Source organism: Osmerus eperlanus, chromosome 7 (assembly GCF_963692335.1).
Source record: "Osmerus eperlanus chromosome 7, fOsmEpe2.1, whole genome shotgun sequence".
In the NCBI taxonomy this organism is placed as follows: domain Eukaryota; kingdom Metazoa; phylum Chordata; class Actinopteri; order Osmeriformes; family Osmeridae; genus Osmerus; species Osmerus eperlanus.
In genome coordinates this window covers 6,356,244-6,371,253 of record NC_085024.1, presented here as the reverse complement: position 1 = coordinate 6,371,253, position 15,010 = coordinate 6,356,244, and the positions used below count along the sequence as shown (strand labels likewise).

The 15,010-nt window shown below is 46.5% G+C and overlaps 1 protein-coding gene across 1 annotated transcript in view; it reads left to right on the top strand.

The window, feature by feature from the left end:
• itga8 (integrin, alpha 8) overlaps window positions 1-14,484 on the top strand; it is a 34,593-nt gene extending 20,109 nt beyond the window's left edge. The window contains exons 16-30 of the mRNA XM_062464700.1: window positions 1,513-1,568; window positions 2,025-2,182; window positions 2,400-2,531; window positions 2,657-2,724; window positions 3,156-3,303; window positions 6,521-6,613; window positions 8,112-8,191; window positions 9,455-9,535; window positions 10,253-10,358; window positions 11,578-11,736; window positions 12,004-12,120; window positions 12,467-12,580; window positions 12,702-12,803; window positions 12,967-13,089; window positions 13,283-14,484. Coding sequence (XP_062320684.1) covers window positions 1,513-1,568; window positions 2,025-2,182; window positions 2,400-2,531; window positions 2,657-2,724; window positions 3,156-3,303; window positions 6,521-6,613; window positions 8,112-8,191; window positions 9,455-9,535; window positions 10,253-10,358; window positions 11,578-11,736; window positions 12,004-12,120; window positions 12,467-12,580; window positions 12,702-12,803; window positions 12,967-13,089; window positions 13,283-13,372 — 1,627 coding nt within the window. The 3' untranslated portion in view covers window positions 13,373-14,484. The remainder of the gene's footprint in view (window positions 1-1,512; window positions 1,569-2,024; window positions 2,183-2,399; window positions 2,532-2,656; window positions 2,725-3,155; window positions 3,304-6,520; window positions 6,614-8,111; window positions 8,192-9,454; window positions 9,536-10,252; window positions 10,359-11,577; window positions 11,737-12,003; window positions 12,121-12,466; window positions 12,581-12,701; window positions 12,804-12,966; window positions 13,090-13,282) is intronic.
• The last annotated feature ends 526 nt before the right edge of the window (window positions 14,485-15,010 follow it).

The window sequence follows — 15,010 nt, the reverse complement described above, 5'->3', positions numbered from 1 at the left end:
TGTAATTTTCCAGATAGTGGTTTCTGCCTGCATGAGAACTGGTAATGTTCTGAAGAACTCTGTGGTACCAGTGAGGTCCTAAAGAAGGACGTCTCCATCTGCCTTCATTGTTCTGTATCCTATTGTTGTTTCACAGAGGCTCTCTGCACACTGTGGGGCTATTTGGACAAGAGAAGTGTGGTCGTCTGGACGCCTGTGTGTGTATGTTTGTGTGTGTGTGTGTGTGTGTTGGCATGGGCACAGACAGAATGGGGTTTGGGCAGACTGACAATTCCACAGTACTAAACTGTGGAATTCTGTCAAAACAGAACGCAGCTTATTCAAATAAACCACTGAACTGTGGTCGGAGGTACGCAATCAGATACGACACCACAACACACACACACACACACAGGCCCAGTCAAACAGCAGTCTACTGGTTAGGGGTTGTCTGAGTCTTTGTGTTTTGACGGGGGTGGAGTGGGGGGGGGGGGCTTTTGAGCAGTTAGGTTGTTTTTCCTGTAGTGGCTTTATGAAGGGCTAGGAGAGAGGGAGAGAAAGATTGAAGGAAGGAGGGTTGTATTGAGGGGGGTGTGGGTGGTGGGACATGGTCAAAAGACCAGGGTTGATCTGAGTGCTGTGAGAGACTTAAGGGACAGGGTTGAGAGAGGGAGGAAGGTATTGTTTCAGGAAGCTTTATGTTTGTGTGTGTGTGTGTGTGTGTGTGTTTGAGGATAATTACATACAGTAATGACTGACCAAGGAACAGAGATTTTTGTCAGGAGGTTGGGGGTCATTTCCGCTCTGCACACACATGCACGCAGAAACATATAAGCACACATGCATACACACACACATTAAACAAACATGACACTGCCTGAATAGGTTAACATGGTTAAGCAGAGCACTGCAGACAAACTCCTGGTTTGCATCAAAGCTGACACACGCACAAACACACACACACACACGCACACACACAAACAGCTTCAACTAAAACCTAATGGGGGTGTCTGTCCAGTTGAGCAGAAGGGTGTGTGATTCTCTCATTCTGCCATCACTAGATTCCAGAGTATTAATGGTGCAGCTCTCCCTCTGTGGGAGTCACTTTCCTGTTCCTGATAAACTGACTGATAACTTACACATGCAGACACACACACACACACACACTCTATGTCTCTCTCTCTCTCTTTTTCTCTGTCTCAGACACACACACACACACACTCTCTCTCAGACACACACGCAGGCAGGCACACACTCACGCACCCACACTCACACACACTCAAATCCAGACATTGATGTTTTCCAGTCTCCCATATCTCTGGGATGTGTGTGTGTCTGCGTGCGCGTGGGGGAGGGTGTTAATGTGTTTATTTCAGAATCACATTATCATGCCTTTGACTTCCCTTTCTATTGGTCGAATGAACAGGCACCTTTTTGTTATTGCTGGGCGAGTCATGCAACGATTAAGATTTGGCTTCATGTTATATGTAATAATAACATCACATTATTTCTGTCTCTCTCTTTCTCTCTCAGCATCAGAGTAGATGTGTGTGTGGAGGTGAGCGGTGTGGGGATCCCTGACTATGTTGGTAAGAAGCTGCTCTCACTGGGGGGAGTGGGGACAGTGGGGGGAGGGAGGAAAGAATGGAGGGAGGGGGGATAGAGACGGACAGAGAAGGAAAAGGAGGAGTGGGTTGGAATGGAGTTAGGTGCAAGACTGCCAAATGTCTCATCACAATTCCCCATGTTCAATCACTCCTCAGCTCAAAAACAATGGGTAAACGAGTGAAAAAGAAAAAAGATTGAAAGAGATGGAGTGATGGTGGGGGGGGAGTGCAAAGTTTCCATCAGTTTTTTTGTGAGCTGACAATACTCAGAGAGTTCCAGAACACACACTCTGTAATTCTGCTGATGGAGCCTTGAAGACCAGGAAGTATCGTAGGAGTGTCTTGCCTCATTTCTCTTCCCAACCCTCTATTCCCTCCACCAATTCTCTTGTCTTTCATCTCCCTTCACCAACTCTGTCTCTCTTTATCTCTCCTCAGTCCTAAAAGCAGAGCTCCATCTTGATTGGTTGAAAGGACACAGGGGTGGAATTAAGAGGATTCTCTTCCTGGATACACACCAGCCCCAGCGAACTGGGGTCCTGACAGTTGGGCAGGACAGTCCTCACAATTGCCTTAATTATCATGTATACCTGCGGGTGAGTCAGACATACACACACACACAGTTGGCAAAGATTCTAAGCAACCTGAAGAATGGAAGACTTATCTATATATCAAGACTTGCTGGGTCAGATCTTGCTAGCTAACCTTGGCTAGACCAAGTCTCTAGATTTGTTGAAATGACCAACATAGACTAACATGTACCTCTCTGCTCCTCTCTGCTCTGTATCTCTCTCTGTCTCTTTCTCTCTACAGGATGAGGAGGAGTTTAGGGATAAGTTAACTCCCATCTCATTGGCTCTCAACTACAGTCTGGCTCCTCCCCCCTCAGAAATGGACCTCCCACCGGTCCTCAACCACTACAGTAGCTCCTTCCTGCAGGAGCAGGTGTGTGTGTGCACACGCATGTATATGTGCAGGCATGAGTGTGTGTGTGTATATGTGTGTTTGGGTTTGCTTGCATTATGCAGTGAACTAGCTGTGACTTTCTTATTGCCTTGTGCGTCTCCCAGGCCTACATCCTACTGGACTGTGGAGAAGACAACGAGTGTGTTCCTGACCTGCATCTCTCTGCCACCATGTAAGACAGACAGTGCCAAACACTCTCTTGTCAACCTGTGGACATTTAACACAACTACACACACACACACCAACATCAAGACAAGGTCCATTGGGTCTGTTTTTACTCACAGGATGAGAGTTTACACTCAGCTTGTTTACTTTACCAAGTGTGTAGAGTGTGTGTATGTGTGACTGTGTGTGTGTGTCTGTAGTAGTTTACAGCTGTATGATGTCTGTGGCAGTCCAATACAAATACCTTGTCCATGCATTCTGACACACACACAAGCATGCAAACAGACAGGTTTTGACAGGGGACAGTTGCCTCATCTGGTTCTGTGTGAATAACTACAAGTGTGTGTGTGTCTTTATGTATGTATCTGTGTGTGTCTGTGGTTGTGTGTATATATATGTGTGTGTGTGTGTGTGTGTGTCTGTCTGTCTGTGACACAGGGACCGCTCAGAGCTGGTCATCGGGGACGACAACTTGGTCATGTTGACCATAAATGCAGTTAACCGTGGAGAGGGAGCGTACGAGACAGAACTGCAAACATTACTGCCTCCTGAGGCGGACTACATAGGAGTGGAACGCAAGGTTGAGGTGAGAACACACATATAATACATACATACTAGAGACACTAGACACACACACATATACACTGATTACACACGCACACACATCATAATAACACACATCATCATATCTCACTCAAGAACTCCCAAAATATAGACAATTCATCAAATGCCCTACCAGAGAAGGAAACACCTTGGATCACTGCTACTCTACAATCAGCAAAGCATACCATGCGGTCCCCCGAGCAGCACTGGGTCACTCTGACCACGCCATGGTCCACCTGATTCCTGCATACAGGCAGAAGCTAAAGCGCTGTAAGCCTGCTGTGAGGACATCAAAACAGTGGACCAGTGAAGCTATGGAGGATCTGCGGGCGTGCTTGGACTGCACTGACTGGGACATGTTCACGACTGCTACCAATAGTCTGGATGAGCTCACAGAGGCTGTGACATCATACATCAGCTTCTGTGAGGACTGCTGTATACCAACACGCACCAGGGTAAGCTACAACAACGACAAACCCTGGTTTACAGCTAAACTCAGAAGGTTGAGGTCAGAGAAAGAGGCTGCGTTTAGGAGTGGGGACAAAGAAAGTTTCAAGGAGTCGAAGAACAGGTTTAGCAAGGCGGTGAGGGAGGCTAAACGACTGTACTCTGTAGAGAGACTAAAACACCAATTCTCTGCAAACGACTCTGCTTCTGTCTGGAGAGGGCTTAGGCAGATTACCAACTACAAGCCCAGAGCCCCCCACTCCACTAACGACTCCCGCCTGGCCAACGACCTGAATGAGTTCTACTGCAGATTTGAAAAACAATTGGACAGTCCTGAACTACCCCTTCCCACCCAGGAGGCCTCCCACCTCCCCCCCTCTACAGTGACGACTCTCTCCATTCAGGAGGGTGAAGTTAACAGACTTTTCAAGAGGCAGAATCCCCGCAAAGCAGCTGGGCCGGACTCTGTCTCTCCAGCCACCCTCAAGCACTGCGCTGACCAGCTGTCTCCGGTGTTTACCTACATCTTTAACACCTCCCTTGAGACATGCCATGTGCCAGCCTGTCTCAAGTCCTCCACCATCATCCCTGTGCCCAAAAAGCCAAGGCCAACAGGACATAATGACTACAGACCCGTCGCCCTGACCTCTGTGGTAATGAAGTCTTTCGAGTGCCTGGTGCTGGCACACCTTAAATCCATCACTGACCCTCTACTGGACCCCCTGCAGTTTGCCTACAGAGCCAACAGGTCTGTGGACGATGCAGTTAACATGGCCCTCCACTTCACCCTACAGCACCTGGACTCCCCAGCATCCTATGCCAGGATCCTGTTTGTGGACTTCAGCTCTGCCTTCAATACCATCATCCCCGCCCAGCTTCAGGACAAGCTCTCCCAGCTGAACGTGCCTGATTCCACCTGCAGGTGGATCACAGACTTCCTGTCTGACAGGAAGCAGTGCGTTAAGCTGGGAACACAAGTCTCTGACTCCCGGTCCATCAGCACCGGATCACCTCAGGGCTGCGTCCTTTCTCCTCTGCTCTTCTCCCTGTACACCAACAGTTGCACCTCCAGTCACCCGTCCGTCAAACTCCTGAAGTTTGCGGACGACACCACCCTTATTGGGCTCATCTCTGGTGGAGACGAGTCTGATTATAGGTGGGAAGCGGCCAACCTGGTGACCTGGTGCAGCCAGAACAACTTAGAGCTCAATGCTCTTAAGACAGTGGAGATGGTTGTGGACTTCAGGAGGAACACAGCCCCACTCACCCCCATCACCCTGTGTGACTCCCCAGTCAACACTGTGGAGTCCTTCCGCTTCCTGGGCACTATCCTCTCCCAGGACCTCAAGTGGGAACTGAACATCAGCTCCCTCATCAAGAAAGCACAACAGAGGATGTACTTCCTTCGGCAGCTGAAGAAGTTCAACCTGCCAAAGACAAAGATGGTGCACTTCTACTCAGCCATCATTGAGTCCATCCTCACCTCCTCCATCACCGTCTGGTACGCTGCTGCCACTGCCAAGGACAAGAGCAGACTGCAGCGTATCATCCGCACTGCTGAGAAGGTGATTGGCTGCAATCTGCCTACCCTCGAGGACCTGCACACCTCGAGGACCCTGAGGCGAGCGAGGAAGATTGTGGCCGACTCCTCCCACCCTGGACACTCCCTGTTTCAGTCACTCCCCTCCGGCAGAAGGCTGCGGTCCATCAGGACCAATACCTCACGCCACAAAAACAGTTTCTTCCCTTCCGCTGTTGGCCTCTTCAACAAGGCCAAGGGACCACACTGACTCAAATGACTTTTTGCTTAAAACACACTGCTTTTTGCACTGCATTACAAAATGGTATCTTGTACATTTGTATTTTTTGTAATATTTGTATTTTTGTATTTTTATATTGTAATTTACGGCAACTTATATTTTATTTTATTGTATATTTAATTCTATTCTAATCCCACTTAGTACTGCTAGTTTATGTACCCTTAGTATAGATAGTCCACATATTTAAATTTTAGGTATATGTTTATTGTATGCACCTTCCTGCCAAAGCAAATTCCTTGTCTGTGCAAACTTTCATGGCGAATAAATCCCATTCTGATTCTGATTCTGATAAAAAAAAGTAAAATACAGTATAGAGTAAAATATCATATTATGTTAACATAGGAGAACATATGAAAGGAGAGACACTGGCTCTGATGTCATGAATCTACAAGTCACCCACCTGCACTTAACTGAATGTCAATGACATCACATCCTGTTGTGTGTTTGTTTGGAGTAAGTAAAGTTTATCTGCCTCACCAGGAATAAGAGCCTATTATTATTTACATGCTACATTAGTGACCACGGAAATACATGGGGTCAGACGCTGACTGTGTTTGTGGGTGTGTGGGTGTACGCTAATGAGTGTGTAATGGCATTCTGAAGATTGATGAGGTTGTTACTGTCAGAGCATTCATCACTCTCTTCCTGTCCTGCCTTCCCCCACTTCTCCCCACCCCCTCTCTCCCTCTTCCCCCTCCCCCCTCACTGCCACTATCCACAATGTCTCTGTTCACTCATCTCCACTTCTCTCACCCCCTCTCCTCCTCTCCTTCCCCTCTCCTCCACTTTCCCCCTCATCTCCCCTTCCTCTCCTTTCCTACACCCCTCTCCTGATTTCCTCTCCTTCCCTTCCTCTCCTCCCCCTCTCCTCCTCTACTCCTCTCCCCCTCCCCCTCTCTTTCTCTCCTCTCCCCCTCACCTCCACTCCTCCAGTCTCTGTCCAGGTTAAACTGTGAGTACAGGATGGTGAATGAGTCCAGACTGGTGGTGTGTGACCTGGGAAACCCGATGGTAGCCGGGACAGAGGTGAGCTCAACAGATGTCCACACACATACACACTGTCAGTCAGCTGTTACACTGGTTCATCATTACTATAGTGACCCATCAACCCGGCAATATGACAGATACTCTTCATATTCCCAACTTCAGAACACTGTGTGTTTGTGTGTGTGTGTGTTAAGCCATTCGCCCCCTGCATGACACATGCAGGAAGCCAAGGCTTTGTTAAGTAAAGAGTGGTCCCTTCCGACATGAAACTCTACCCTGTGTTTATGTAGTATGTTTTTTGTATGTTAGTTTGTATGTGTGTGTGTTTTTATGTTTTTTTTGTGTGTGTAGGTGTGTGTAGGTATATTTCCTATGCAGGGTGTTGAGCTAAGTGTGTTTTAACTCTGGAGGTGACATGCAGCATTCTGATAAATCAATTATGTGGTCAGATTTCACTATAGGGGGATGGGGGAGCTTTAGAGTGTTCTAAATTGAAGGTCTGTGTGTGTGGTGAGTGTGTGCGTGCGTGCGTGTGTGTGAGAGAAAAAGAGAGAGAGTTCACTTCAGCTCTCCTCTTGGCCAGATGTTTCCCATATTTACCGGCCCTAGCTCTTTCGGACCTTCAGGAATTCATGAGCTTATACAGAACACTCTCTCTAACATACACACACACACACACACACACATTTGTTCTCTCTCTTTCTCTATCTTTACGTCTCTCTCATACACACACACACATACCTACATACACTTTCTCTCTCACACACACAGACAGAGTAATGAATACAGGAATCGTTGTGAGTTACACAGTGCTTTGGGTCCCAATTAGACAGTTGTCATCGCTCTGTCGCTATCTAATCAGAGGTAAGCCTCTGAAGACAAACTGTAGAGATGCATCAGGGAGCAGGTCTCCTGAAGCAGGCTGGGTCCTAGTCATGGTCTTCATTCTGGTCCTGGTTCTGGTGCTAGTCCTGTAAAGTTGTACTGGTTTTGGAGAGGCAGTGTTCCCCACTCTGATCCAGGCACTGACCTGCTGTTCATTAACACAAACATGCTTGCACACACACTCACACACAAACTTACACACACACATGCTCAAGCATACACTTGGACAGACGCTCACACATACAAGCATAATCACACACACAGGGTCCATTGTCATTGACATGATAATAAAATAAAACTTCCACATGTTGTGAGTTAGCCAGGCAGACAGGGTTTACTCTGGGGGCAAGACGAGAGTACTTACTGTAGCTGCACTGTATGAAGTGAGTGTGTGAGTGTGTGTGTGTGTGTGTGTGTGAAGGGGATCTGGTCTGTCTCAGCCTACAGACCTGGACTTATCCTCCACACACACACACACGCACACACAGGCCCTGTAGGGTATTAAGAGAGGGGATAGTGACCAGGATATCTCAGGAGAGTTTGGCTGTGCTATATAACTGAACACTTACAGATGTCACATGTTTTTTGTTGTGTTTCTGCTCTCTACCTCCCTCTCATCACCCTCTCTATCTCTCTCTCTCTCTCTCTCCAGCTGTCTGTGGGTCTGCGGTTCTCTGTCCAGAGACTCCAGGATGCCGGCCCTCACATTAACTTTGAGCTCCAGATCCACAGGTGACTCAGATTCACAGATACACACAAACATTCTCTCTCTCTCTCTCTCTCTCTCTCTCTCTCTCTCTCTCTCTCTCTCTCTCTCTCTCTCTCTCTCTCTCTCTCTCTCTCTCTCTCTCTCTCTCTCTATCTCTCTCTCTATCTTTCTCTCTCTCTCTCTCTCAGTCCTTAAATATAGAATATAAAAATGTAAGAATGTAAAAAATAAAATACTAAATACTTACAAAACTACAATATAAAATATAAAGTAAAAGAGTGCAGTAGGGCTGTATGGAGTAGTGACAGAGGAGCATTAATGTAACGCTCGCTGTCACTCTCTGTCTCTCTCTTCTCACACACACACACACACACACACACATACACACACACTGTCAAACACATGCTCACACACGCATACACACTTTCATACACACACGCCAAAGGTCTACTTGACAGAAAGTACTGGCCAAGAGCCGTCTCTGTCACAGTGGTGACTCTAAGGTTTTTCTCGAACAAAGAGAGGAGAGACAGAGGGCCGCAGGACCTGACGAGAGGAGAGCAGCTTGACAAAACATCTCTGTTCAGATCCCAAACAGCGACACACTGCACACACTCACCAACACTCACCATGACTCTGCAACATGCTTCATTCAGACACTGGGATGTATGGGTCATGATCTGTTCTAGCTCAAAGGAGAAACCTACCAGGGAAAGCTCCAATCCAAACACCTCTACACCAAATAATTAACACTGTCACCCAAAATACCCCAAATTGCCTCAAGCCCAACCCAAGACAGTACTAAAACATGCCAACCGACAAAGCAACCAGCCTATACATACACAGACACCGATCTCAACACAACCAAAATGCTATACTAAACTAGCATGTAGCAGCCTTAAAACAGTCTACCGACCCAACCCAAAAATGACTTGACGACCCTATACATAAATAATAAAATTCATAGTTTACCCACCTCTATTTTTACCACAACAACACTGTTTGCAGTGTCTGTGTGAGTGGTGAAATGGTGTGCGTGGTTGTCGGAGTGTGAAACTTAAAAGAAAGATGTCGGCCAGGCGTTTGGCATTAGTATCACCAAGGTATCTCCACCCATAAACTTACTGGAACCAAGAACACAGCCAACAAGGGACAAATGATTGGGACAACCCTGAGGCTGTCACAGAAAATACAGGATTGTCCGCTGATGCTGTGTCTTGTGTGTGTGTATGTGTGTGTGTGTGTGTGTGTGTGTGTGTGTGTGTGTATGTGTATGTCTTTTCCAGCTCAAACAAAGACAACTCCCACAGTAACCCTGTCAACCTGACTCTGACCATCTCTGCCCGTGCACAGCTTGACCTGCGAGGGTAAGTGAGTCATCTCGTATTTGGAGCAGCTTGGTTCTACTCCCAGACTGTGAAACATCTCGCTGAGATGATGGGGTTCTTTTCTAGCGTCATGCAGGTGGAGCAGTTCTCTGTCATGGAGAACATACACGTCTATGTCTCCCGTTGTTCTCCTGAGGATGTGTGTGGATTAGATCAGTGCATAGATCATGTGTTTCTATGAATAGAGTTGAGCTAATCATGCACACATGGGCTAGTTCTGACCCTGTCTTACACACACTAATAAATGCATGCACACACACTCAGATACATACAGACACACACATCAGGCTAGACTTAGTCTAGGCAGTTGTACACACAAACAGAGTGGGAAGGCTGGGTGCACGGTTCTAAACCTAGTACTGTTGTGCTTGCCAACAGAATGACTTCCTGTTATAATACCTCTTCAACTCTCTCTCTCTTCCTGCTTTCTTGACCTTCCCTCTCTCCCTCCCTCTTTCTCTCTCTCTGCCTCCCCTCTTGTCCTCCCTCTCCCTCAACCTCTCAATATCCCCTACCTACCTGCCTTAACTTCTCTTCCTCTTTCCCTCCTTAACTCCTTCATTCTCCCTTCCTCCCTTTTTCCGTTCCTCTATCTCTCTCTCTCTCCCTCGCCCCATTTATACCTCTTACTCCCTCCCTCCCCCTCTTCTCGGACCCCTCCCACACCCCTCCCTCCCTCCTTTTCTCCTCCTCCAGGGTGTCTCATCCCTCTCAGGTAGTCCTTCCGTTCCCACGCTGGGAGCCCAAAGAGAAGCCTGTGAAGGAGGATGACGTGGGACCTCAGGTCACACACATCTATGAGGTACACACACCTATACACACACAGTCAAGGAGAAGAATGGGGAACATTGGTTTGGTCTGACGTAGGAAGTAGATGAGAGAAGGATGGGGGAAGTGGAGGAGAACAGGGGTGAGGTTGAGGGAGAAGAGAGGAAGAGAAGGGAAGAGGATGGAGGGGTATGGTTGTTGTAAATTAGTCTGCACTGACACACACACATACACACACAGTAAAAGTAGTAGCCCTGTAAAGCACAAAATGTTGGCAGATCAAAGAGCTCTTGCACTGTGGTAATTCTGGAAATTACTGTTGTAAAGAGACAGAGAGAGAGGGAGAGAGAGAGAGAGAGAGACACACATTACATCATACCTGTAAGGGGAGGGAGAGAGAGAGAGCGACAGAGAGATAGAAAGAGAGTGGGAGAGGATGACAGGGAGAGGTGAAGGTCAGAGATAGAATGATCTCAGATAGAGAGATAAAGGTTAGAGGTTAACTGGCATATATATCAGAGACAGTCTGACTGGCGACAGTGTGAGAGAGTTTTGATGTGTGTGTGTATATGTGTGTGTGCCTGTGTGTGTATGGACATCCAGTGTACTAGCCGGTCTTCCGTGTTCCAGCAGATGATAATGATTTTCATTAGCTGTAATTTTCCCATCAGCAGCTGGTTCAGGTTAGAGGCCGGAGTTTCTCTCAGGGAGAATTCCTGCCTGGGAGCATGAGGCTCGTGTCCTGTATGGTCCACTCTATGTGCTAATGAATGAGTCTGTGTGTGTGTGTTTGTGTATGCGTGTTTGTGAGTGTGTGTGTGCATGCGTGTGTTTGTGAGTGTTTGTGTGTGTGTGCTCATGTGTGTGTGGAGCTTGTATGGAGGTAGTTTTCTTACAACACGTGGAGCTTCCAGGAAACAGAGAAGATGTTTTAATGATTTAGTGACCATGGTCTTTTAATGAGGAGATTGTTATGGGGTAGGCACTGATAACAATCATGTAACCCTCTCTCTTTCTGTCACTCTTTCTCTTGCTCTCTCTCTCACTCTTTCTCTTGCTCTGTTTCTCTCCTCTCTTTCTTTCTCCATCCACCCTCCCTCTCTCTCTGTCTCCCTCTCTATTCCTATTTCTTTCTCCCTCTGTTTCTCGCTGTCTCTCTCCTCCTATCCCTCCTCTCCCTCTCTCTCCCTCCCTCTCTCCCTCTGTCTCTCTCTTCCTCCCCACCTCTCTCTCTCCCTCTCCCTCCCTCCCAGCTCCACAATTCTGGTCCCAGTAGTATTGGGGAGGCGGAGCTCCAGGTAGGCTGGCCTTCCCGTTTCCGTGACGAAAACTTGCTTTATGCCATGGAGATAAAAACAGATGGACCAATCAGCTGTGAAACCAACAGCAGTCTGAACCCCCTGGGTCTGCAGGTATGTGGACCTCCAACAACAAAGAGTTTGTGAGATACATATGGTATATATTGTATAATGCCACTTCATTCTATTTTATATTGTCTTAATAATAATAAAACACATTAATAATTATACCTGATATAATATAGAGAACCTGATGAACTCTCTCTCTCTTCCTCTCTCTGTCATTCTCTGTCCCTCCTTCCCCCTGTCTCTCTCTCTCTATCTCTCTCTCTCTCTCTCTCTTCCTGTCTCTCCTACCCTCTTTCCCTCCCTCCCTGTCAGACGTCTTCTCTCCAGGACACTCCAGAGTTGCTTGGCTTCCTGAAGAACAGCACTAGTGGTCCTCACCGTCGCAGGAGAGCTGTCACTGCTGCTGAGAGCTACAGTAGCAAGACCCTGGTACACACACTCACACACACATACTGTACACACACACACACATACACACGTATACATATCACACACACGAACAGTATACACACATATATATACTCACACACACATACACATACACACATACATATCACACATGAACAGTATACACACATACACATACACATACACATACATACATACATACATACATACATACATACATATACACATACATACATACATACATACATACATACATAAAACACACACACATACATAGATATAGATGTACACACACTCACACACATACATATAAACTGACACACACACTGTACTTAATCACTGTCTCAACCTCTCCTCCTCTGTACAGAACTGTAGCAACATCATCTGTCTGAACATTCTGTGTGTGGTTGGTCGGTTGGATCGCGGTCAGAGTGCTGTGGTCAAGATACGCTCTCGCCTCTGGGCTCACACCTTCCTCCAGGTAAACACACGTATACATCCAGTAATCACATTCATATACATACACACACACACCCAAACACACGCAAGCACACACAGATATTTAAAACTTGCCTAACGTCCCCATGCTGTCTCTGTTGCAGAGGCGTAACGACCCGTACTTTCTCAACTCCACCATGTCGTTCAGAGTGACATCCCTGCCCTACCGCATCCAGCCCCCTTCCCTTCCCCGACGCAACACCTCGGTAACAGAGAGAGGGAGTGAGCGGGGGGGGGGGGGGGGGGGAGGGAAATCTAGATACTGTTTCTGTGTTTTTAATTCTGTTAATAATTGAAACCCTATATCCATTTGTTACTGTGTGTGTGTGTGTGCATGTATGTGTGTGCGTGTGTGTTTGTGTGCTGAAGATGGGTACGCTGGTCCTGTGGGGTACCCCTGATGTGGCGTTTGCTGTTCCACTGTGGGTAATCATACTGGCTATACTACTGGGACTGCTGGTTCTGGCCATACTAACACTGGCTATGTGGAAGGTATGCCACACAAACACACATTCACATACACACACACATCTACACATGCTTAGACACACTGACATACTCATACACTTCTCTTCAGTGCGTGTCATTGACAGGATGACATTACACACACACATATTCATAAACTTACACACACACACATACAGCCTCCCCATGACAGCAGTTTAACTGTAGCTACACCCTCTAGTGTGGGTTCTTTGATCGGGCGCGTCCACCAGCGGGGGATGACATCTCTGACCGGGAGCAACTGACCTCCGACCAAGCAGCAGACGCCTGATACACTGCACACTTCTGATTGGAGGAAGCGGTTTGGGGGGAGCCAGGCTTCTTGGAGGTGACTCAAATCAATGGAACAGATCTGAGATCTGCTGGTTGGCCACAGACTCCCAGATCCAGAGCCTTAACAGACTGGTCCAGATCCAGCCAGCAACACAGAGAAACCAGCCCTACAGAGTCACTGTGTGACCATGTTTCTGTGTACCTGTGTGTGTTCCCTGGGCTCAGCTGAACAGGCAGTGAGGAGGGGGGGTGGGGTGGGGGTGGGGGGGTTGGATACATTCTTTCTTATATAGTAGACACCATGGCTGTCTGTCACTCTGTCTGTCTGTCTGTTTGTTCGTCTGTCATCACTCTGTCTGTCTGTCTGTCTGTCTGTGCGTTTATCTTTTACTCTATCGTTCTGTGCTTGCCAGAAACACTGCCTCCTCTCCTCTCAATGTTGAATGCATTCCTCTCTGTTTATGTTGACAGTAGTTCTGACAGAAGTATAGTTTTATATACGTAACACACACGGGAGATATGTATATCTATGAATGAATGGTGTATGTGCAATATTTGGACATGATACTGAAGCGTGTTTACACTGGCATTATTTTATTTGAGCTTGATTTTTCCGATTGTTGTAAATAAGTGCTCTCCTAGCATATTCCAAACCCTGGAGGGATCAGGACCCTAAACAGATTCAGACTGATCTGGATATAGAGGGAAATGTTTTAACAACTTTTAAAGATTGTATTGTTAAATGTTAATTGAAGTAATTTACTCAAAACAAAAGAACCCCCAAATCTTTAGATGACCTGTCAAATCAACTCAAGATATTGTGTCACATGTAACTATTTATGTTGTAGAAGTCAATAGGAGAAAAGGGAAAAAAAGGGAAAATAAAAACATTGTAAAAATAAATATTATGAATAAACTCCTCCAGATCATGTTATTAGAACATGCTATTACATGCATAGATACAGTGGTTTAGAATCATGGATACAGTACAGTATGTAAATATGTATGTAAATATCACTAATTAGCAGACTCTCATCACATATTGGATTGTTGTTTTGGTTAGCATACCATTGGATGATGGATTGTTCAAATAAAGTGTCCTTAATTAAGTGTTAATTGTTCATGTTGTCCTGTTTCTGACTCATGCAATCAGCTGTAGAAAGACCTTGTTGCAAACCACAAGTAGATCATATAACTCTTACTCCATCCAGTGGGTTATTTTGGTAGCGCACTGTTTTTTGAGGATTACTTAATTGCAGTTGCTGGTTATGGATAGTTTATGGTTTTAGACTGTGAATGGATACTAAACATCAGCTCATAAATAGTTCTAATGAAGTGGATGAATTCATTATTATTCATTACAGGAGAGAAACCGTGCAGTTTGTGGTTAACTAGTGGTCTTTTCTAATCTTCCATCTTGTGAGATACTGGGGTGTAGTTTACATTCTCTTCTCCTGTTTCTGGACCGGTCAGTAGATGTGCTGAGCTTCTGCGCTCCAATAGGTCCATCTGACATCAGCTTGTGTCAGGTGACCAGTGACAGTGCTGCTGCTGTTGCTACTACACTGCAGCTGCCGCTGCACTGCTCTGAGGGAGGGAGACACACATGCACACACAAACAGATCCACACAAATAC